This window comes from Triplophysa rosa, linkage group LG7 (assembly GCF_024868665.1).
Source record: "Triplophysa rosa linkage group LG7, Trosa_1v2, whole genome shotgun sequence".
NCBI classification, from domain to species: domain Eukaryota; kingdom Metazoa; phylum Chordata; class Actinopteri; order Cypriniformes; family Nemacheilidae; genus Triplophysa; species Triplophysa rosa.
In genome coordinates, this window is record NC_079896.1 from 6,043,882 (window position 1) to 6,066,285 (window position 22,404).

The following is a 22,404-nucleotide window of genomic DNA, read 5'->3' on the forward strand; positions in this document are numbered from 1 at the left end:
GCGGTGTCCCAATTTGAACTTGTCTTTCCCCCACAGAGCCCATTTAAACACACCGCTGCCGGTGATACATCGCACAGCTCACGCAGTGGCCGTCAGTCATCCAGCCCGCGTGTCTCACCTCGACTTGCACGCGCACTAATTACATTTGGCAATCGGACAGTAGCGTAGTACTATCGCTCTATCCGTGCCGATTATTCCTGGCGAGACTTTTAAACCGAAGACAGCGGTGATTGGGCGGCGGAGTCACGGGGTCCGCAGTCGTTTCGCCCTGCCTAGAGTCAGCCAGTCAGTCGGGGGAAGGCGAGCCTGCCTGCGAGCGCTTCACTCTGTGTGGATCCAGCGTACGCACACACGGACCTTTACACGCAATTATTGTTAATTACCGAACCCTTTTCGGTCTTTTGAGAGTCTCTTTTTCACTATGGGCGACAAAAAGAGCCCGACCAGGTAAGAAAGCGTCCACGGTCGGTAGTTTCTGAGGCGATTTTGGTGCAGTTTTTCCGCGCGGTGGATATTCGGATGCTTTTTTCGACGAGTGTTTCTCTTTTCTCCCAGTTTGTGTTGCTCGAGCTAGAAACGAGCGCAGCTATGGCGGCTTTCCCTTCTTCGCACAAGACTCGGTCATACCCAGACAAAGAGGAGATATTTTTTCCTCAGGATACGCCTGGCCTCTCCGGACGGGGCTTTTTTAGTCGAAGTTCTCAGCGAAACGGACGGATTTGACATTCAATTTCACGCCGTTCACCGAGGCGATGTCTTTAGCACACTGGCTAACGTTAGCTGCCGTGCCAGCGGACACGAATCTAGACCCTTTCAGTGTTTAATGTCTCTGTTAAACCCGGTGGGCTATGGGGAATAACCGTGGCTAGTTAGCTGGTTAGCGTGTTTTTCCAGTATTTTCCGGTTCTAATAAACCGTCCTCAGGCGTCACTGGTCGGATTTTCTGTCACTTTGTGCCAGTGGCTTTTCTTCGTTTGCGTTAACGTAACGTTATATGAGCCAGTATAACTCGGGGAATGTGTTATGGGGCAAACGTGGAAGCTGACCCTAATAATTTCGTTTTTTTTTATCCCAAAGGCCAAAACGACAAGCCAAACCATCGGCGGACGACGGCTTTTGGGACTGTAGCGTGTGCACTTTCAGGAACAGTGCAGAAGCGTTCAAATGCAGCATCTGTGATGTACGGAAGGGCACGTCTACCAGGTAATTTATGGGCATTTATTTTAGGACACCTGCAGTGCAATGATCCAGCTCTCGTTTGTAATGCATATGATTTTAATTCTTTACTTGTTGATTCGCTTATTGGGATTCATAGAAACTGCAATCTTCTTAAATGTCATTTGCTTGTCTGTGACTGGCGCTAGATTCAGCCTGGCAGTCAGATTCAGTCAATGCAGTGGTTGGCAAACTTTGTGCTCGTCATTTCTTTGTCTCGCATTATCGTAAACGTGTGCAGATGCTTTCCCCTGCAGCTCCATGATAATGCTTCATGCTGTTGGCAATGCAACGCGGCAGCATGCTGATCTTGGGTGGCTTTCGAATTAAGTTGGATTTCTTTCTCATTGAGAGTCATGGCTGGTATTTGTTGAGGTTGATGAAAGGGATTTAATGTCTGGGTGTGTTTATAATGTTTTTATGCTGCTGCATCTGCTTGCCTCTCCCTAAAACTCCTATAGAGATATTTGGTGTTCAGAAACAATACAGAAACAAATGTTTTGTGATTTCTCCAGATATGGTTGTGAATATACAAAGGTCAATCAGCTGTCAGAAATTAAATGATCAAGGTTGTCAAGAAGTTGTTTTTGATTTGACAGCCAAAGGTTATTAACGTCAATGCCACTGTAGAAATCTCACAATCTTTGCTTTTAAGACTGACATGCTGTTCACCAGTTAGTTAACCTTCTGTCATATTAACCTAAGGACAAAGAGCCAGACTTTAAGGCCGTCTTTCCGGTTTGTCTAATTTGATGATTTCATTGCTGTAATTTCTGTGTTATTCAGTTAGAAAGAGCTGTTATTAAGAGGTCGAGGTGAGCGAACCTATTCATAAAAGTCATTCAATTTAACAAAAGTTCTTGTATGAGTCTGGTTGGTTTGCCTGAAATATCGTCACGCTCCTGTTCCTGTAAGAAAACGTAGCGGTGTATCCTCAGTTTCGTATGTTCTACGTCTGTTTGCGCTTCGCTGTGTTTATGATGTGTGAACCCGCCAACACTTCTCATCAGCTGACTGATGTGGTGTCTACAGCTATGAGTAATATGCGGCATGCAGTAATCCACAAGCCGTAACCTTTTCATCTGGTCTTTTACACTCAGTGCTTTTCTGACATTTGGAGAAAAGAAGAGGTGTCGGGATAAGTCAGAACCGCCAAAGCGGTGTAATTGTCAGCAACGATTAGTCTGTTTATTCCCCTCTAAACCCAGCAGGACTCGTGGATCTGTTTACAGAATGCAAACGCATTACGTTCATAGTAATGACAGGAAATGATGCTATGCTGTTGTCCCTCTCTCGCTGGCAGAAGCCCAGCATCTATCATTCTGCCAAATAGAATCTCACGATATTGCTGATGAGGGCCGCTCTGTCTCTGTTTGATCTCCGCTGTCATCCTTTGATGGATGCGATTGTTTGCTGATGTAAGAAGCTTGGCTCCCTTTGTAATGAGGACTAATTAGCCATCTTGTCCACGTTTGATGTATTCCAGTGGTGCACGGGAGGCAGCGTGGGGTGCTTGCAGAGAAATGATATTCTCTCCTAAAAGTGTGTAGGGGTTTACGCTCTCATCCTAGCACCTTTTATCTCTTTGCCTCGATGAATGGGCCTTTGTGGTGTGTAATGCATTCCATTCGCCAATTATTTTATCTTTGTTGGTCTTTGGAGTTCAAAGAATGCGGCATCCCTCTGTGTAATGGTGCTCCAGATTAGTGTTGCACGGGTTTGTTGTGTCAAGAAGGTCTGTTTACAGCCTCAGGATCTTTGCGTACCCTGATCTGATTAGATTAAGGCAGAGTGACCATTTTCTCACACTGCGATGTGGTTCTCTGTGAGCTGTGTGTGCCGGTGTCAGTATATTAAGATGATAATTAAAAGCAACTTTTAAATAAAGGGGTTAATTGAGCAGAACGGAAGCAAGCAGGTCTTTTTGCCTAATTGACTCTGCATTAGACCTTAGAAAGGTTTGGATGTTCACTTATGCGAGGGCTCGGCAATTTTACGCTCGAAAGTGTTGTGTGTTTTTAAACCATTTCGAATTAATTATGTTTATGGTTAAAACGAGACATCCTCGTGTGCACAACTTGAACGATTGTATATGTTGGATGACAGCTTTGCTGGAGGGTCTATCTTTGGCTGTTTTTCCCACACAGCAGCTGCACACTCCATAGACTCGCTCACCTTGTGTTTCCATGGCAGTGGAGGTTATCTAGGGTCACTGTACTGTCAAGTAGGCAGAAATCCATACTGAATCACTGTTCGTTGAGTGATGTGGTTTGTAATTTGGTGTAGAAGTCGAAAGAAATGAGAACAAAATTTATGTTCTGTTTTGAGTGATATGAACAAGAAAAATGGTCAAGCCTCAAGGAAAATGTTGCTATGATCTCTTTTCCTGTATAGCTATCAAAATCAGAATTCCTTGCATATAATTTCTTGTAGATTTAAAATAAATAGCCATCATTCAAAGTGGTTGTTATTAAGTCATGCTGTCATTCATTAAGAGGCCGTTTACACAAGACCGTTTTCAACTAAAACGGAAATCCATTTATGCGTTTTGGCTGTTAATTTACACAAAAACGGCGTTTTGGGGGACTGGAAGTTAGGGTTAGGGTTATGACGCGTTCAGTCTGTAGGCATGCGCAAGTATACCCCAAACAATAATGGTGGCCTTCATGGTACATGTTTGTGCCGCTTGACATACTTATTATCATTTCTCCAACAAAAAGTAGATTTACTGCACCACTACAACCAGCGGAGCCATAGTATTTATATGCACTCTACTATAAACACACATACACGCTGACAAAGTGTATTAAAAGCGCTTTTAGATTGAAACAGTGTATGCGGATGTGCACAAGCACGTAGGGTTTCTTGCCCGGCATGCATGATGCATCGTTTTTGTTCGTTTTCCTGGATCCATGTAAATGCAGATCGTTTTGATAATGCTGTCGTGTATACGTGAGACTTAAAAAACGCAAAGGAAATTTTTTTCTGTTTTTTTATCATGTAAATGTACTCAATCATCTAATTTTGTGCTTTGACAGTCATGGGTTTGCAATGAAATGAGGGTGAGTAAATGATGACAGAATTTTAATTTAGGGGGACTATCCCTTTAAGTCATCATGTTTTAATATTACATTGGAATTCCTAGAACAGGAGAGAAGAATGCAACACCTTGCTTCAGTATCCGATTCTGCGGTTGCTGTGTTTCAAGATCTGTATCAGACACCTACAGGTTAGAGAGAAGAATCCATTAGGGGTTTTCTTAAGTTGATTGATGTACCGGATCAGGGGGAAGTGCCGTTTGGGCTGTTACCTTGATCTTCAGCACGGGTGTACGTTACTTTTACTTCCCCTGAAGAGGTCTTTGCCGGATCCCAGCCAGAGTTTTATTTTTTATACTTTCAAAGTATGTTTTTCAGTCTAGATAAATCTGAAAAAAATCTATCCAAAAGAAAAAGTCAATGAAGTAACATAGACTTTAATTTCCTTAAATGATATGAAATTTTAATTTTGATATTTCGTTCACATATAATGAAAGTTGCCTCCAATGCAAGGTTGTTTACATAGGCTAATTTTTTGTTCATCATTTAACTCTGGATTTTGTGCTCAATTATTACCATGAATTGTTAACACGCCACCTTAGTCCCCTGTAAATTTGCTCTATGCTCTTTCTGAAAGATTTAGATGCATTGAGAATTGTTTCAGGAACTGTTTTTGAAAATCAAACCAGTAGGTACCTAAAGATAAACTCCCATATACAGTGTACACACAGAGCAGTCAAAAATAAAAATGAAATTGTTTTTATTTGACAAAGCTGTGCATCCAGTTGCAAGCCAAGCAGATGAGATTCTGACAATGAAATTCATAGTGGTCGCATATATTCATTAATAGTGTGAAGAGTGATTGAGATTTTAAGTGCCTGGTTCTGCTTGAAATAAGATATTATTGTCTTCCTAATATTGACAAGGATTAGTTTCTGTGTATAATTGATGGAGCAGAGATTTACAATCCGGTAAATTTAATCACCATTGCTTGAGTGCAGATTGTTGAGGATAATGGAATTACATAATCAGGCTGTGTTAACACGGTTAATTTCTGTGTCATATTCCCTCTTGCCTATACTAACACACATTTATCCACACTTATCAGTAGACTCACTCTAAACATCAGGCATAAGCTTTTAATCTGCACCGGTGTGTTAAGAAATTTGAAACCCCCAGTTATTGAGACTGAAGACGTTTAAGCAAATTGGCACAATAGACATCTTTTACTAGAGTGAGGTCATACATGAGTTTTATTAGGTGTCTTGTAGAAGTAAAATAGAGGTCTTTAGTAGTGACTTGTGCAAGTAACGCAAGTAGCTCATAAAATATTGAGTACTATGTGAGTAATACATGTTTTCATGTGAATTTTGGTTAAAAGTAAGTTTAAAAGTTACATTACTGTTTTATACCGTGGGCCTCCATTCATACATGTTTTCATTACAAATCTGATTGAAAAAAATACCAAAAAATGACCTAGTTTCAAAACTTTTAGAAATATTTGGTATTTTCCTTTTTGCTGTAATGACCGAATGCACTCCAACTGAGATTGTACTTTGAACAGTGACCTAGAAACAGCGCATAATCTTGATATTCTTGAAGTTTCCATGTTTCAAATTTAAGTCTCTGATTTTTCATGTGATTTCGAACTTTGAACTTTTTGACTGCATTGTGTTTGTTTAGATTGGCCAGAAACTGATTTAGGTATTAAAAAAATTGCTGGCTTTGTGATTCTGGAGGAAGGCAGATGACAAGGCACCAAGGAGGAGAGACAGGAAAGGGACAAAAAGAAAGCAGAGAGAATGAATGAGTGCGGGTGAGCGAGCGAGCGTGTTGTACGTGTGGTGAGGTGGGGGTTGGGGGGAACTTCACAGAGAGTTTGATGGACGGCTCTGTTGGGACGCGCGTGCTCACTCAGCTGAGAGGCTCTCAGAGGCAAGGTGGAATAGAGCACATCATTACCCAGCGCAGGGAATCACTGGGTGCTCCCTCCTTGAGCTCACCCATCCTCTCCGCCACATGTCATTCAGAGCAGACTGCCGTTCGGCTGACTCATGCGTAGAACTCATAACCACAGCCAGTGACATTCAGCGACCACACTTAATCTGATAACCGAGTAGGAACCGAAGCTGTTCTGATTGAGGGATGCTCCACACCGAGAAGTGGCTGGTTAATGAAGATAGCAGAACAGTCAATGGAAGCTGACGTGAATGACAGCCCCTCTTGATATGAGCTGGAATCTGTTTTCACTGGAGGAAAAATAAAGCTATTCCATCTCCAGCTTTGTTTGTATATAGATGTTAGAGTTTAGTGGATTAGGCATCTTACTTTATTGCTTGCTGATGTATTTTTCTGTGACACATTGAAATTCTTCAGAGCAATAAGGGCATGGATTCTCAAATAATGTATGTAGGGTGGCAGGGAAGCATTTTTCCAGTGAACCTACTATACTGTTTTCTGGAGAAGTGTTTTAAGGCACATATAAAATATCAAATCAGGTTTTCTTGCAACTAGCCGAATTTGTCTTTGCCATTTTTGCAATTGCTTTTCACCAAGTGGTCGCAAAATATTTTAAGTTACTTATCGTCAAATAATCACTAGGGATGCACCGAAATGAAAATTTTTGGCCGAAGCCAAATAAAAATGAAACACTTGGCCGAATACCGAACACCGAACATGGTTTTTTGCATTTCTTCTATTTATTTAGCCATTTTCTATTGCATAAACTGAATAGTCAAAATGTGCTTTTTATAATTTGTCTTGCTTTTCAATAAATACAATACAACTTAAAATAATATTGAGCAAAACAAAGTCAATTAAAACAAAAAATGAAATTGAATAGCCTATATTATACTGACTGCTAAAAGAATGTAATGTAAGTTACTTTGTACCCCTACAACAAAACAGTTCATTAAAAAGTGTCATTCAACATTAGGCCTATAAACTAAAAATACGAATAAACGAAAACTGTTGGATTATTATAGGCTACGTTGCAAAATGATTTTAAGAAAAAAAATCCAATGCAAGCAATTCTGACTGATGCTGACTGACAACCATATCAATTCACGTCTCTCCTCCAAACTCCGCCCACAAAAGATGACTGTTCTCTAAGAAGGTGCACTCGTGGCCGGGATGCACAGAACATACTTTGACAAGTTGTTTAGTACAGGGGACTGAGTGCACGCGATGACTGTATCATGTCAAAGGATGTCACGAGCGGTGGGGCTACTGTCAGAAGTAAAGCTTTCGTCTGAAGTAAAGTTACTGACCGGTAAAGACGCTTTCATTCGGAAATTTACTCCTGCGAGACAAGTCCCGTGCTGTGTCTTTCACTGACACTTTTTAAAATGCTCCACACACACTTCCAAAATGTTTGCGTTGTTTGCATTAATAAAGCGCACGCGCATCTCTCGCTCTCTCTCTGCGCTGGTTGCTGCTTGATCGTATCACAAGTCAGCCTTTTTTGCTATTTTCGGCCGAACATGTTCGGTTGCCGAACATTCGGTGCATCCCTAATAATCACAGATGCAGTTAAAACACATTAACTTGGACATATTTGACCAAGTTTGACAACCATCATATATGGCAACATCTTAAAATGCATGTCACATTAAGCATGGCTTTACTCTCCAAATCTTTTTGAGACCATGGTCTTTTTAGTTAAATGTGGGAGTACAACCCAGTATTGAAACTTTCTTCTGTGCAAAAAAGAATCACAAAGGCGCAATTGAGACATGCTTTTCTATTTGAGAGCTGAACAAAAAGCGATTCTCTAAATTTCTCTTTATTAGTTTAACAGAGCAAGCCAGTCTAGACATAAATATTCAGTATGTTGTTGCGTTGAATAGGGTACGTTTTGCACACCTTTAACCCGTTCATACTAATGTGATACGTGACCTGTTATTATGCAGGTCAAAGGCAAAGCCAGGACACAAGGTTGAGTGCGTCTGTTAGAAAGGGATCACTTTTCCAGTTTGTTGTATAAAATGCAATGTGACAAGTTCTTAGTGATAGATGGGTCCCTGTGTGTGCAAACACAAACCACTACACCTGGTCTGAGTGATGAGGGGAATTGTTTGGTTTCCTGTGTTAAAAGGTCAGACAAGATAGGAAACCTTCTCTTGGACAGAGAGGCAAGATATTTGAGATGTTGTACGGTTGTTTACTCGGCAGTAAACTCAGATTTGTTCAAAATACATCCTCCAACCCCTTGTGTGTCAATTTATATTGTGTCTAGTTTGATAATGCTTTAGATTAGGGCTAGGTATCGATTCTGATGTTTCCGATTCGATTCCGATTCACAAGCTTTCAATTCGAGTCATTGATTATAGATTTAATACAAATCCTATAGAAAATTCTTTAAAAAGATCAGTAAACATCAGATTACAATGGTGAATTAAAAAAAGAAATGAAGAGCCACAAACCTGTATATTAAACTTTATTTTGGGTATACTTGGGTACATTGAAACATAAGTCACCTTGATCAAGCAGGGTCGGGTTATTTTACATTTAAGTAATGTACATATGTACATAAAAAAAACAAAATTTCACAAAATTAGTTGTAAAGAAAGGCTGCAATCATATGAACCGCTGCCTTTTATGTGAAGTTGATGTTAAATTTGACAACACGCATGCATCCGCCTTAATTAAGCAATGAATGAAAGATATGCATGCTCCCTGTTGTGACATCTAGTGGATAGTAGTAGCAATAACATTCAGGTTAATGAATGTTCAGTGCTTGCGGAAATATGAAAGAATAAAAACGATTCACGGCTTTTGAGAATCGATATCGAATCGACCACATTTTAAAAAGACGTTTGCTCGATTTCTTTATGCCCAGCCCTACTTTAGATGTACAATGGGAGTGTAGTACTCTGTTTGTAGTGTGTTTCTCTTTTAAAAACACAAAACAAATCTGCAGATTCCATCTGGATTTTTCTTTCTCACACTGTCGGCTAACTGCCCTGTTTTTCCATTGCAATTCACATCCATAGAGATGTCACAGTTAGATTTTTTGCACTGCTGAGATCTCCTCCCCAGAGAGCAATTTCCTCAGGGAAGAAAGAGGGCAGAATCCCTCCAGAAGGTGGAGATGAATGTTTAATGTCTCTCCACCCATTGGAGAGTGACAGCGCAAGAACCCCAGGCCTGGCCTGCGCTCGAGGTGCACTCATCGCTCTATCTCAGTTCTGTACAGCAGGCACAGAGCCACTAATCGCTTAGTAGAATAGCTTATGGGAGCCCGGTCCCCAAGCTTGTTCAACACGCACACACATGGCAGCTTCATCATCCCCCACCAGCCAAACGCTTAATGCTGCTCACCGGAGGATCAAGGCTTTCTGCAAACTGCCACTGCACGAAGCTGTCGCGTTCGGCATGGGAGTGATGTAAGAGGCATCTTCAAAGCAAAAGAAGTAAGCAGTAACGGAAACTGTCAAGAAATGTTCTAGTTGTGTTTTAGTGTAGTAGTGTACAAAAATTGCTTTAAAATAGGCTTAATTTACACGAAGTTAAGCACTCCACTATTGTCAGTAGCCTGATGTGAATATAACTATTATTATTACTTTAAAATTAAATTACATTAAAAATTACTGTCATATTAACAGCTCATTTATTATCGTCTAAATTAATTATCTGTTTAAATTAATTGAATGTGTATTTTAATAAAAACATTGTTATAGGAATGAGATGATTCACTGAAAGGCATACCTGCATCATTACACTGAAAGGCATTCCTTGCAAACTAGTCGCTTTTCGGCAAAATTTGCCGTTTTTAATCCAAAATAGGTCACTTATATGAATCGTGTAATTCAAGAGGTTTTTTTTCCGTGGGTGGGGTTTTAGGTGTCTACTCTCGAGCGTCTGAAACGTCTTTGGTCCAGCACCTGGATTTGTTTGGCCTATCAGAATTAAGATAACAGCTAACAGCGTCGTCTTTTTTGGTCCTTGGGCCAACCAGAATCACGCACTCTATACGTCATGTTTGCGCCTGCAAAAAGCATTGCTGAAAGGGACAAATGCAAGTGTCGTCTCGGATAAAGAGAAAATGCCGTTGATGTTTATTATTCAGTTCGCCTGTGTGATCGAAACGGCTATTTTATGATAAACAGTGGCCAGTTTCCCTTTCAAATTTCCACTTCTAGAGCTCTGCCCTTCTAAGTGAGTAAGGCATTTGGGTGCGATTGATATTCGTCCGAAGTTTCAGTCGCAGAAGCTGTAGTTTACAGATGATATTTAATAATTATTTTAGAGACCGATCAATTCGCGAATCGCTCGGGAGCCGCACGGATTACTTTTGAATTGCTCGTTTCTGTTTTTGTAATCTTTTTTATGAAAGCTCTTAATAACCCTTTTTTTCTTTTTGAGCTCTTATAACTCGCATCAATCAGGTCCTGCACGTTATCTCTCTTAATAACTCTTTTAACATCAGTCCCGCACTTTTTCTCAATCCTGCATTTAGTAATACCGAGACACGCAAGCGCTTTTCTTCCGATGGACACGCATCCTTTGTATTAGGAAAGATTCAGACAGTGCACCTCTCAGAAAACGTAGACAAATGAAGATCATTAAAGATGTTTAATTACGATATGGAGCATTGGGATGGAAGACGAGGGCAATGTATTTATTTTTTATGAAAATCTCAAATTCGTCCAAAATCCGTATTTTTCACTTTTTCCTGTAGCTCAAAATTATCAATACTCTTGTCTTAGACATTGGCGCGTTTTATTGTATGACAGGAATTTGCACTTGAAACATCTTTTGCAAAAGATTTTACACATTTCAATAGTCAAGAATCAAATCCTCATGCTCATCAGTTGAATTTTTCTTTGTAAGGCTGTGTAGTTAGTTCAACTTTACGACTGTATTGAATACCAACAGATTGCTTTTTAGATCATGTATGAAGGCACGACCTTGCATTCTGGTGTCATGCATAAGTAGGTTATTAACAGGTGTCTTTGTGAGATCTATTCTATTGACCTGACTGTACAATCTGCAGAACGACCAGGGCATGCAAGAGTCAATGGGCATGATTGCCTGGTTATGCTGTACTTGAAATGGAGAGCTGTTAATTGAGGGCTTTTTTGCAGCTTCTATTCACTGGAGCATTCTCTCATTCCGTCTTGCCTCTACAAGCAATCTGTTTCATTTAACACTGCTGTAATTTATCGCACCACTAATGTTTAACTGAAGCCTGTACAGTAGTATCTCAGAAATGCTTGCCATTCTTGGAATTAAAGTCTCTGTGAGGTGTTATTAATTACAAAGTGGCATCTTAAAATGCCAGGAGAGCTCTGCTTTAGAATATGCATGCATGGGGATAATTCTTGTAACAGTTATTAAATGACAAATATGAAATGTCTAGAAATATTAAAAATATAATTAGAAGGAAATTTCAAAGGGACACTCTGATAAAGAAGGCAGGCTGGTGTACGATATTCATCTCCCTTATGGGCTGTTCTGTTTGTAAATCTCATTATCAACAACAGCGTTGTCTAATATGTGGAGCTGAGAATTATTTTTTAATATGCTGCAATAAATGACAGATCTGTGCAATGAGATTGGATTCTGAAGTCTGGGTTTATGACTGTGACTAGTATATTCATGCATTTTCAAAATGAAGTTTTTGAAATTGAGGGTAAATTGAAAATATTTTTGTTATTTATTAGAGTGAGGGTTAATTCTAGTACTATAGTGCTATATAGTGCCTATAGTGAAACATTGCGATGGACGATGACATCGGGGGCGGAGGGGCGAGGCGGGGGTTGGGGTATATCAGTTTTCTAGATGGCCATCTGCCAAAACATTAAAAACAATTATATCGGTGCTCCAGACTGCGACCAAAACACATTTCGTGACCAGATTTCAAGACAGCATGATTTTTTTCACAAGTATTCGCACATGTACGACCTGCAAATTTGGAATTTCTTTCGGTTGTTATTTCATGTGGAAAGACGAGTAGATCGTGAGCCCACCAGTGTAGGCTGTGTGTGTGTGTGATAAGTCAACTGTACGGGTCAGGCGGCACTGATGTTTCCAGCTGCCATTGCGGACGCGCACAGTTCAGGTCGTCATTGACAAGTTTACACACACACAACGTGAGCGCATTACTACGATTCACTGTTTGCGACGCATCTCCGTCTCACGCACACACGCGTCGCAGAGCTTCCAAATCATACCCAACTGCGGATAAGCATGAATGGACGAGCTTGACACATGCGCAGAATGTCATACTGTGGACTCGGCTGTCAACATTTGTCTTGGGAATGTGCTGTACGCGTACGCAGACAGGATGTGCGGACGACCGCGGACCCTCCTGATGATGAAAATTGCGTCATGCAGGGGAATCACGATGCCGTCCCAACATCATGATGGCTGTCATCTATCGGCGATGGTCGATGTCATCGTCTATCGGCCCAACCCTAATTAAATGCTTTCTCCTAAAAATATGTCACCTGAATTTCTATGCATGTCCTACTCATCAGGGTGAGGTTGTGATGTGGGTTGCGTTGTGTGGTTTTTTTCGTGCTCTCGGAGTGTTGACGGCAGTCACGACATGCCAGCGAGTTCTCATGGCTGAGTTACAGCTGGCACTGATTCATGGCTCCTACACTCGCCCCTTTTTTGTCTTGATGATCTGCCGCGATAAAATCTCCACATGGCAGGGGATCCACCATAGGGAGGTTAATCAAATCAATCACAGACCTAGCAGTGCTAGACTCCCAGGCAAACCTCTGGTTGGAAGGGATTTTTGGATCCACTTCAGGAGGGAAACTGAGCCAAGTACCTGTTAAGTGGAGGATCATGTACTTTTGACAAATCCCTGGGCTGGATTAGAGAAAGTTCCCCAGTGTGCTACGGTGGATGGGACTGATTGAGTTGTGCCTGGTCTCGTTTCTCGTTTATTTCTTTTTGGCCTCTTTGTTACTTGCAACACAGATTTGAAGTACTCTAATGTAATGTAAAGTGTGATGATTTTAAAATAATGACTGTGATCATATTTAATAAATAGCAACTTGGGAAGTAATAGTGTACTGCAGTAAAAAAGTAGAAGTATTTTAAGCTTGGAAACAATGGAAGAAGCAGTTATTTGCCTGTACAGCAACATTTGGAAGCATCTCAAACCAGCACATCATCAGTGCACAGACGTCTGGAAAGACACCATGACTCACTTGTAACCTGTCAGGTAGTGTTGTCACGGTACCAAAATTTCAGTAGTCTGTACCAATACCAGTAAAATTCCACGGTTCTCGGTACCAATTTCCGTACCAAAGCAAAACACCAGTACATGCTAATTGAAACACAATTTTATTAATAAAGCTCATTGTTAATATAAATGTATAGAAAGCAATGCCATTTTGTATACATGAAGTATACAAGTTCATTGTTGCTGAAACTGTTGTGTGCTCACTGGGGTCTTTCATGCTGATGAACATCCCCTCAGTCTGCTGCTGTATAAGACAAATAGAACAAACTTCAGTAAGTCAACTTATTCTAATTAGAATATTACTAAACATACATGCATATGCAATATTAAAACAAACCTCAGTTTTTATACTGCATTTACACAAGATTACTTACATTAAGGTAACTGTATATTAAAATAATAAATGCAACAGATATATATTTTTCTTTAGGTGGCCTTTTAAATAATACACATTGCTAGTCATGCAGTTAGTATTTCCTGTAGCTCAGTGTAGCTTTCCTGTAGCTCAGTGGTAAGAGCATGGCATTAACAACGCCAAGGTTGTGGGTTTGATCCCAGGGGATTGCACATACTTGGAAACAAATGTATAGGATAATGCAATGTAAGCCACTTTGGATAAAAGCGTCTGCCAAATGCATAAATGTAAATGCAGTATGCTAGTTGTCTAGCACATAGATTTCAGATAGGCTGTCCTCCCATTTATTTTACCCCATTACAGTTATAAAAGCATTAAATGGTTATTAAGGACACTTGACTGGATTAGCATTGGCGCTAACAAATTAACACGCAAACAGGGACGTTTATTTTAATGTAACCTTTAATTTAACATACTGTATGATGCAACATTCATAATGCAAACGTGAACAGAATTTGAAACTTACCGCTTGAACTTAATCAAATAAATCCGAATATTGCCTCCTTTTACCACAAAAGTCTGTTTGTTTTCTTCGTGATATGACTTTATTCTGATGTATTTCTGTGCGCATCTCTTGTGGATCGGAGCCGCGCTTATCCGCTCATCATGTCTTATTGCGTCTATAAAAAGTTTCCGACTGACAACCTGTCAGACAGAGCATCAGTACCCGGTACATCGGTACTACCGGGTCTTATGAAAATTAGGTACCGCCAACTTTTTTATTTTTAGGTACGGACTTGGACCCAAAGTACCGGGACTTTTGACAACACTACTGCCAGGCACTGTGCAGTAAGCATTGGCAACTGTTTTTGACTAGCTAACAATTACTTTCCCTGAAACCTGTAACTGTGCTTCCAGAGTACTTCATCCATTGAGTTCTAGGTAAATGTACCAAGGTTATAGCTACATTATTACCCATAGCTAATAATTACTTTTTTTGTGGGAGTGCTGTTGTTGTTTTGAATTATATTTGAAGATGTAAATGAGTTGAGGCTATGTGCTGCTTTCACTATAATTTTGGACTGGTTAACAGTGTTTAAGGTGCTTCACTTGGCTGTAAATTTAAATCCGTGAAACACAAAGCCTATTGTTTGATACTTGAGTTACTCAAGATATTTTTGATTCTTACACGCTGTTTTCACCAGACGTGAGCAGCATTTTCAGGGTTTCAGGGCTCGACATAAAGGACTGCCCGATGGCCCGGGCATATTACTATAAATACATATATTAGTTCTCTCCAAGTAGGGAGTAGTTTTCATTTTCCTTGTTATTATATGAATAAAATGTCCCGACCCACCCCGAAAAATTAGATGCTGTTTAGTATTTTTCCTAGAGGACCTGAACGCTCATCTAGATTCCTCTCAGAGGATCTATTGATTGGTGTTGTGCTGGCCTCTTGAACATGATTGACCATTATGAGGAATTGATTGGCTACTCACTGGCTGGTTTCTGCGAACTGGCGACTATGTCCCATCAGTCATGGAGAGTGAAAGGGACATCGCTACTATCTAAGGGGCACAGGCTTTCTTCAAAACAAAGAAAGCTGTTATCTTTATCTGGGGGTATCTTTTGGTAAATGGTTTGAGGTAAAGGATGTCGATAAGACCTGCTGAAATCTTGCGGTCGTGTTTCATCTACCGCATGGATGTAATGCATTAGTGTCAACTTACTCACTTGAAGAATATTGCTTGCCTTAAGCTGTAGAAATGAACCACAAACAAAAAGAGCCAAACATGCACAACCACAACCGATCTAATAGATTAAGCTAAGGAGGACTCCCATTTGAAAATGTTTACACAAAGCGAAAAACACTGGTAGGTTGTAGCTCTGCTGAAATCCTTGGATACCCCCAGCTGCTGCCAGATGTTGGCCATTATGCTTGAGGATCGTGAGCTGGATCGAGCTGCGTAACGCTGCGCCTCAGATCTCAGACGTAGCCCCTCGGCTTTTAATTAACTCTACACTGCGCAGGATAGAGAAACTCCACCACACAGCCGCTGCATGCCTTCCCGCTGTTAGTGCATGTTGCACGCATAGAAGCAGAAGAGAGGTTCCCAAAACATTTTCACCCACAGGTTTTCTTTTTGCTGTTGTTGATATGCACTAAAATGATAGTTTGGTTCTATCTAGCACTGTTCTCTTTTTGTTTTCTGGGAAAATATATATATTTTTCACTCTGTGATGATGGAATTTGGTTTTGAGTGATTGTGACTAATTGATGGCAAAATGTTGTGCCTCCCATGTTATGACAGCATTGGTTTAATTTTTGTGGTCCAGCAGATTGAAAGATGCTTTCCATCCGAAATTGTAACAGATGGGGCCAAACCTTCTAACTAATCTGATTAATCCCAGTGACAGTGCTGGAAATGTCCCACCCTGTGATCCATACCATCATTTATTAAAGCAGTAGAGTAATGAGATTACACATTCAGCAGACCCACGCTGCTGCCGAAAGGCCTTCAGTACATACAGAGCATTAGTGAAAGGGTTTTAGTGCTGGAATGCCTGCAGAGGGCATTATCTGGATAGGTATGTCTTAATGTCCTTAGTGCAATCCATAGACTATTTTAATGGGTTTTGTGTACACTGTGCAATGGAGAGCAGATGGATTTATGTACAGCAAATTATGTCTGTTGGTGTTGCAATATGTTGCAGGGGAGGGGACCATATGTTGTTGTTCCCCTCAAGTGTTTTTGCTGTTTTGACTGAAGTTTAAAGGGATACTTCAGGCTTGAATCAAATTTTCCCCATTTTACTTGCCCTCAAGGCATCCTAAGTGAATGTGACTTTCTTCTTGAAGAATAATGCAGTCGGAGTGATAATACCATGTTTACTTTTACTTCCAAGCGGTATAATGGGAGTAAATGGGGGCAATTTTTTGAAGCTCCAAAAAGTGCATCCATCGATCAAAGAATGGTTCGACATGGCTCCGTGGTCTTAACAAAGGTCTTCTGAAGCAAATCGATGTGTTTGTTTAAGAGAAATATCCATATTGACAATGCTATTAATGATAATGTCTAACATCCGCTGTAGGCAAACTAGAGGCTTGTTTTTCCGGCTTTTAGGAGCTTCAAAAAATTGCCCCCCATTCACTCCCATTCTACCGCTTGGAAGTAAAGTATACATGGTATTATAACTCCGACTGAAGCCTGAAGTATCCCTTTAAGTTTTGTTTGAGGTGTTGCATTTGTTGTCAAGCATTTATAGCAGCATCAAATATTTTACCCTAAATTAATTTATATTGCCCCTTGATTTGTAAATAAAACCTATTGTGATTACAGAAATTAGGCTTGTATTTTGGTTAAAGCACTTATTAATTCCTTTACAAAAATACAAAAGCTTTACTGTAGGTTAATTGTTTTTTACACAAAACTATTTTATGTGGTATTTTTAAAAGATGCTGTTGAATAAGATTGACTTGTATTAACCCTGTTTATTGTATTAACTTTTTGTGCTTAAGAATAATTACTCAAGGGAAACAGGTAATATCTTCTACTTTTGATATTAATCTTGTTTTGTGTGATTGTCTATTACGTCCAGGCTCAGCATCATTTACTGTATTGGTTTGCTACTTGTACTGACTGTCAATTCCGTTCAATTCCGTTCGGTCCCACAGGAAACCCCGGATAAACTCCCAGCTGGTAGCTCAGCAGGTGGCCCAGCAGTACGCCACCCCTCCTCCCCCAAAGAAAGAGAAAAAGGAAAAGCCCGAGAAGGATCGAGGCGAGGGGGAGCAACCCGACAGAAATCCACCCGACAGCGAATACGCGGACAAGGACAAGAGCGAGAAGGAGAAGGAGCAGCCTGAAAAAGAGAAGAAAGACAGAGAAATCACACCAGCTATTACTAAGAAACCCAACAGCAAAAAGAACAGGTCCGTTTGTCACAAGTAACGGTATGTGAGCCCTCAGATGTTGTGCTTTATAGCACGTATCCTCAAGGGTCTTTTTGATTTCTTTACAGACCCAAGTCAGACATTCATCAAAGCCCACCCAGTGAAAGAAACAGCATTCAATCCGGCAAATCCAAATCTACAACCAAGACCAAGAACAAGAACTCTCACATCTCCAGGTATCTTGTCTTTATTTATTGTTTCGCAAAGTGATTTTAGGGGATTGCAGGGTGCTTTGGCAGGTTTGGAAAACCACTTCAGGACCAGTTTTTCATGACATTTAGTTTTGTTAATGATTACGAACCGTCTGCATTTGTACTAAAATACTCTGTCCGTCAGTGTTTTGTCTGTTTTTTGGATGACTGGGAACTTATTTTTTATGAATTGTTTTAAATTATTGAATCAAAAAACAAGGTACAAACTGACCTTTTCTAATGTAAGCCATTAAAATATTGGACTGGTTGTTCCTGTGACAATGTAAAGTGAAATATACAGTTGAGAAAAGTGGAACAGACTAATAGAGTTTTGTTGCAGGAAAGGATCATTTCAATAGAAGAAACTACTTTTGGAAACAATGTTGTTTTTAGTTAATAGCAGTACAAAAATCAATAATGAAATCGAACTAGAATTGCCAAATTCCTAACAATTCCCATCCTTGGTGTTTAGTATCAGGAGTGGTGTCCTTTCTTTTCCTCTCTCATAAAGCGGCTGAATGGCACTGTATGAAAGCCAGAATAATGGCAGTATGATAATAATAAATGTAGCTGCAGATCTGGCTTGTCATCTTGAGAATCTGTTGTAAGTCATTCTGACAGTGAACAAAGCTGGCAGACACAGCGCAAGTCACTGTAAAACTTCTCTCTCTCTCTCTCTCTCTCTCTCTCTCTCTCTCTCTCTGTCTCGGTTTGTGTCTGTCTCTTTCTCTCTGAATGAGTCGTGGGCTGATCTCAAATGAGCAGCACAGTTTTACTCCCCCACACACGCCCTGTTGGCTGGCTTCCCATCATTCTGTTTCTGTGTGCTGCTGCCAGAAGAGCTCATTGTGTCACATTGTCTTGCAGGCAGCTAACAACTGAGGCTAATGCCAATCAATGAGATTCAGCTTTCTGCCTTTGCCATGCATTGGCCTGGAAATGTGGCGTTTTATTCTGTGTTGTATGTTTTGTCGCACGCTGTTGTGCGAATGTCAGTTGTGCTGAGGTTTAACTTCGGTGTGTATGCTGTTCATTATAAATCTCACTGGTCTGTGATGCTAAATATTTCTTTTCGACACAGGCCCAAACTGAAGAACATCGACAGGAGCACAGCCCAGCAGCTGGCCATCACGGTGGGCAACGTCACGGTGATCATAACAGACTTTAAGGAGAAGACGCGCACCTCCTCCACCTCCTCCTCTACAGTCACCTCCAGCGCCGGCTCGGAACTGCAACACCAGAGCTCCGGCTCCGAGAGCATGGACAAGGGTTCATCCCGTGCTTCAACCCCAAAGGGACACCTCTTGATCAGGCACGACGAGTCATTCTGAGCGCCACGGACACCGTCAAAACAGTGGGAACTCCAAGGGATGTATATTTCCTCCTTTCTCCTCCACTTTGCCCTGAGCCGACTCATTTCTGTCACTGAGAAGATGGATATACTTTGTCTTAAACACACACGTTACAAAAACACTCACGTGGATGGTGCAAAAGCATATCACTAGACCGTGGATTTGGGCCTTTGGGCATAATCCCTACATTGCTTTCCTGGAGACATCCCACTCTTGTATGTATTGTTTTATATTTGTAAGTGGATGTGCAGCTGAAACGACGACTTTTCTCTTTTGTTAAAAATATATATCTGTAAATGTCCGCTGTGCACAATAACCACATGCGTTTTAACTATTTTGGACCATTATTGGTCTTATTTATTATGTTGCATCTACTTTTAGACATTTGTTTGTTTGTATGTTTTGTTTTGTTGATGCTTTGCTCAGCTAAAGTAGCTCAAGCCCTTAGTGATTTTACCGAAAACTCCTGAGAAACTTCCCACAATGGTGCTACATACACCGTGAAATGGTTTCAGTCCTCTGGCTGGCGTTCACACCATTGAAACAGATGCCGCTAAATCTACGAAGACAATGGAAATATTTGCATCCTGGTGTCAGGCTACATTCTTCTGTTTTGGGACATTTCCATTTTACAAGACTGATTTGAACAGTTGCGTTGGTGTCTTTGGCTTCACCCGCAAATGTGATCCCCGACTAGGTGAAACAGCATTTGGTATGGTGCGGATGTCTGGGATTTACTAACTGCAAGGAGACGTGCATGATGTGAGCTTTGGATTCAGAAGTTCAGTTCTTGTGCTAAACTAAACTTCAGTGATTCAACGTCTGGTTGCGCAAACGTAATTATCACTTTTTTTGTTGTTGTGCATCCTGGAATACATATGATGTATTGTAATAACACTACAAGGGTTTGACGTCTCATTTGGTCTGTAGGCCTTAAACTACATTGTGGATCCTGCAGAAAGAAATGGATTTTAACAATAGGGCCTTATTCGGCTGCGTTTTAATTGTAAGACTTTCATGTAATTGTTCCACTCTTCTCAAATGTTGATGATTTAACTAAAACAAAAATGAAACATTTGAAGAATCTGATGTGGATGTCTGGTGCAGATTGTCCTGTCAAAGCATTCAGTACTTTTACTTTGTTTTCATGTCTCACATTTTAAATCGACTCAATAGCATGATTTCACAGGATATTCCCATTCTTCATCAACTCAAAATAAGATGTCTAGCAGTCCTGCAAATTGAAAGGTTTCCTCCCTTTGAACTGTATTAAACTTGTACAAAGTTTGTGTATATTATATGAGTTTTATTTATTGAAGGACCAAAGGAATTTGATATTGATGATGTGCTAGGCAAATTAATAATTCAAAATGTAATTACCATATGTGTGATATAACATTTTAATAAAGTCTAATATAATCCATTTCAATTGTGTAATTCTTGTCCACTTGATGTGGTTCACTTATGCGGAATGTTTGTACAAGTGTAAATTCATAGACATTCAAATTGATTCTGTAAGGACAATGCTCTTGTCATTGTACTTGGTGTTCATTCATGGTCTTTAGTTAATCTGGCATAAAGTTATTGCAGTGAAATCTCTTCAAAGCTGTTTTTCTCCCTGAATTGTGGACATTATGAAATGATGAGATGTGCGTTTGTCACAACTTGATTCATTTACAACTTTGAAGTTGAAACTGATTTATTGAATAGGCTGGTTCTTGTGCTAATGGCAACCTTTTGCCGAAGTATAGACTACATGCGTCATGTATAAATGAAGGCTTTATTGAATCAGTTACATTGTCTCATTTGATATATTTGTGATGTTAACCAGCCAAACCGGTCTTGATTGTTGGATACAAAGCATTTGTATTGATTTTGATTAGGAATATAGATTTGTGAAGTATAATTTTATTAAATATAATTAAGCGTAAACATACACTTGTCAAGGCACTATTGTTTGTTTTATTTTTCCTAGAAGTATGCAAATTGGGAACCGGTTTGACAAAAATATGGGGTGTGGTTGTTTAGCGTTTTTCTGGTGATTGAGATTTTACAGCATTAACCCCTGCAAAGTCAACAAATGTTCAAGGCAATGTATATAGCCTGTGTAACATTCCTTATAATTAATGAATATAGCCATTTTTCACTTGCCTTACCCGCTGTCGTAAACGGTTACCTGAATTTTGTAAAACTGTAAAGAGAAAAAAGAATAACGAATTGTATCTTAATTTATTTAAATTTGAAGAGGGAAAAACAAGATTGCGGAATTGAAACTGTGCTTATTGTATAACTCAAAATGGTGCAAAAGCCAACATAATAGGCTATGGCAATGGAGCTAAACGTTTTCTTTTCTTTTTACACGCAAGCAGTTCTGTTCTTGTGTACGACCAGTAACCTTAATTTACTGTGTAAAGATGGTTACATTTTTTTAGCTTTGTTTGTCAGAAACCCAAATGTAGAATGCTTGTTTACATGATATAGCGTTAAACTTGTGAAATTGTATAGTCATGGCTCCTTTAATTTTGTCATTGTCTTGTAAAAATGCTTTTACGGTTTCATTTTGCATAGTAACTTGTGTTAGTTGGTTTTCTTACGTTTCTTGCTAGTTGTTGTGTTATCTGTAATTTTGTGGGTTTGCGATAATTTGACTTGTAAATGTGTTTTGGGATTTTTTGCGCATTTTCCCTTGTTTTATTTTTTTAACGGATCACTGCTCCTTGTCTATTGCTCATCTGACGCTAACTTTGGACACGACTTTTGGCATGTGCACGACTTTGCTTTTAGAAGCGTTTTATAATTTCCCTGCCTTCCAGTAGAAATGTCTATTGATGCATTTTGCTTGTGTTTTTTCCACAAATAAAATGTTCAATTTAATGGGACGGTGTTGGTCTTTTTTCCCCACAATTCCACATAGCACCAAATAGCCCCTAAAAGGTTCAATGTCTAATTTTTTGAGGTTCTATTGAGATAAATGCAACATAATATACTGTATATAACCATGTGTTCAGAGGTGTATAAAGGCCTTACATAATGAAGCGTTATGTTTTTATTACCTTGGAATGAGCTATTTCTATCTACACACATCGTCATGTT

General features: G+C 39.9%; 1 protein-coding gene across 1 annotated transcript; it reads left to right on the top strand.

Annotated features, from left to right (window-relative positions):
• Positions 1 to 257: 257 nt before the first annotated feature.
• Positions 258 to 22,185, top strand: rybpb (RING1 and YY1 binding protein b). The gene is made up of 5 exons (XM_057337506.1): positions 258 to 447; positions 1,078 to 1,203; positions 17,490 to 17,747; positions 17,837 to 17,944; positions 19,041 to 22,185. The coding sequence occupies exons 1-5, from the start codon at positions 422 to 424 to the stop codon at positions 19,288 to 19,290; spliced, it is 768 nt and encodes a 255-aa protein (XP_057193489.1). The 5' UTR covers positions 258 to 421; the 3' UTR covers positions 19,291 to 22,185.
• Positions 22,186 to 22,404: the final 219 nt, after the last annotated feature.

Excerpts from the sequence above, each read along its gene's own strand:
- rybpb (XM_057337506.1), top strand. The coding sequence starts at position 422 with ATGGGCGACAAAAAGAGCCCGACCAG. Across the intron at positions 448-1,077 it reads GACAAAAAGAGCCCGACCAG|GCCAAAACGACAAGCCAAAC; the intron begins GTAAGAAAGCGT and ends TTTATCCCAAAG. Across the intron at positions 1,204-17,489 it reads CGGAAGGGCACGTCTACCAG|GAAACCCCGGATAAACTCCC; the intron begins GTAATTTATGGG and ends TCGGTCCCACAG.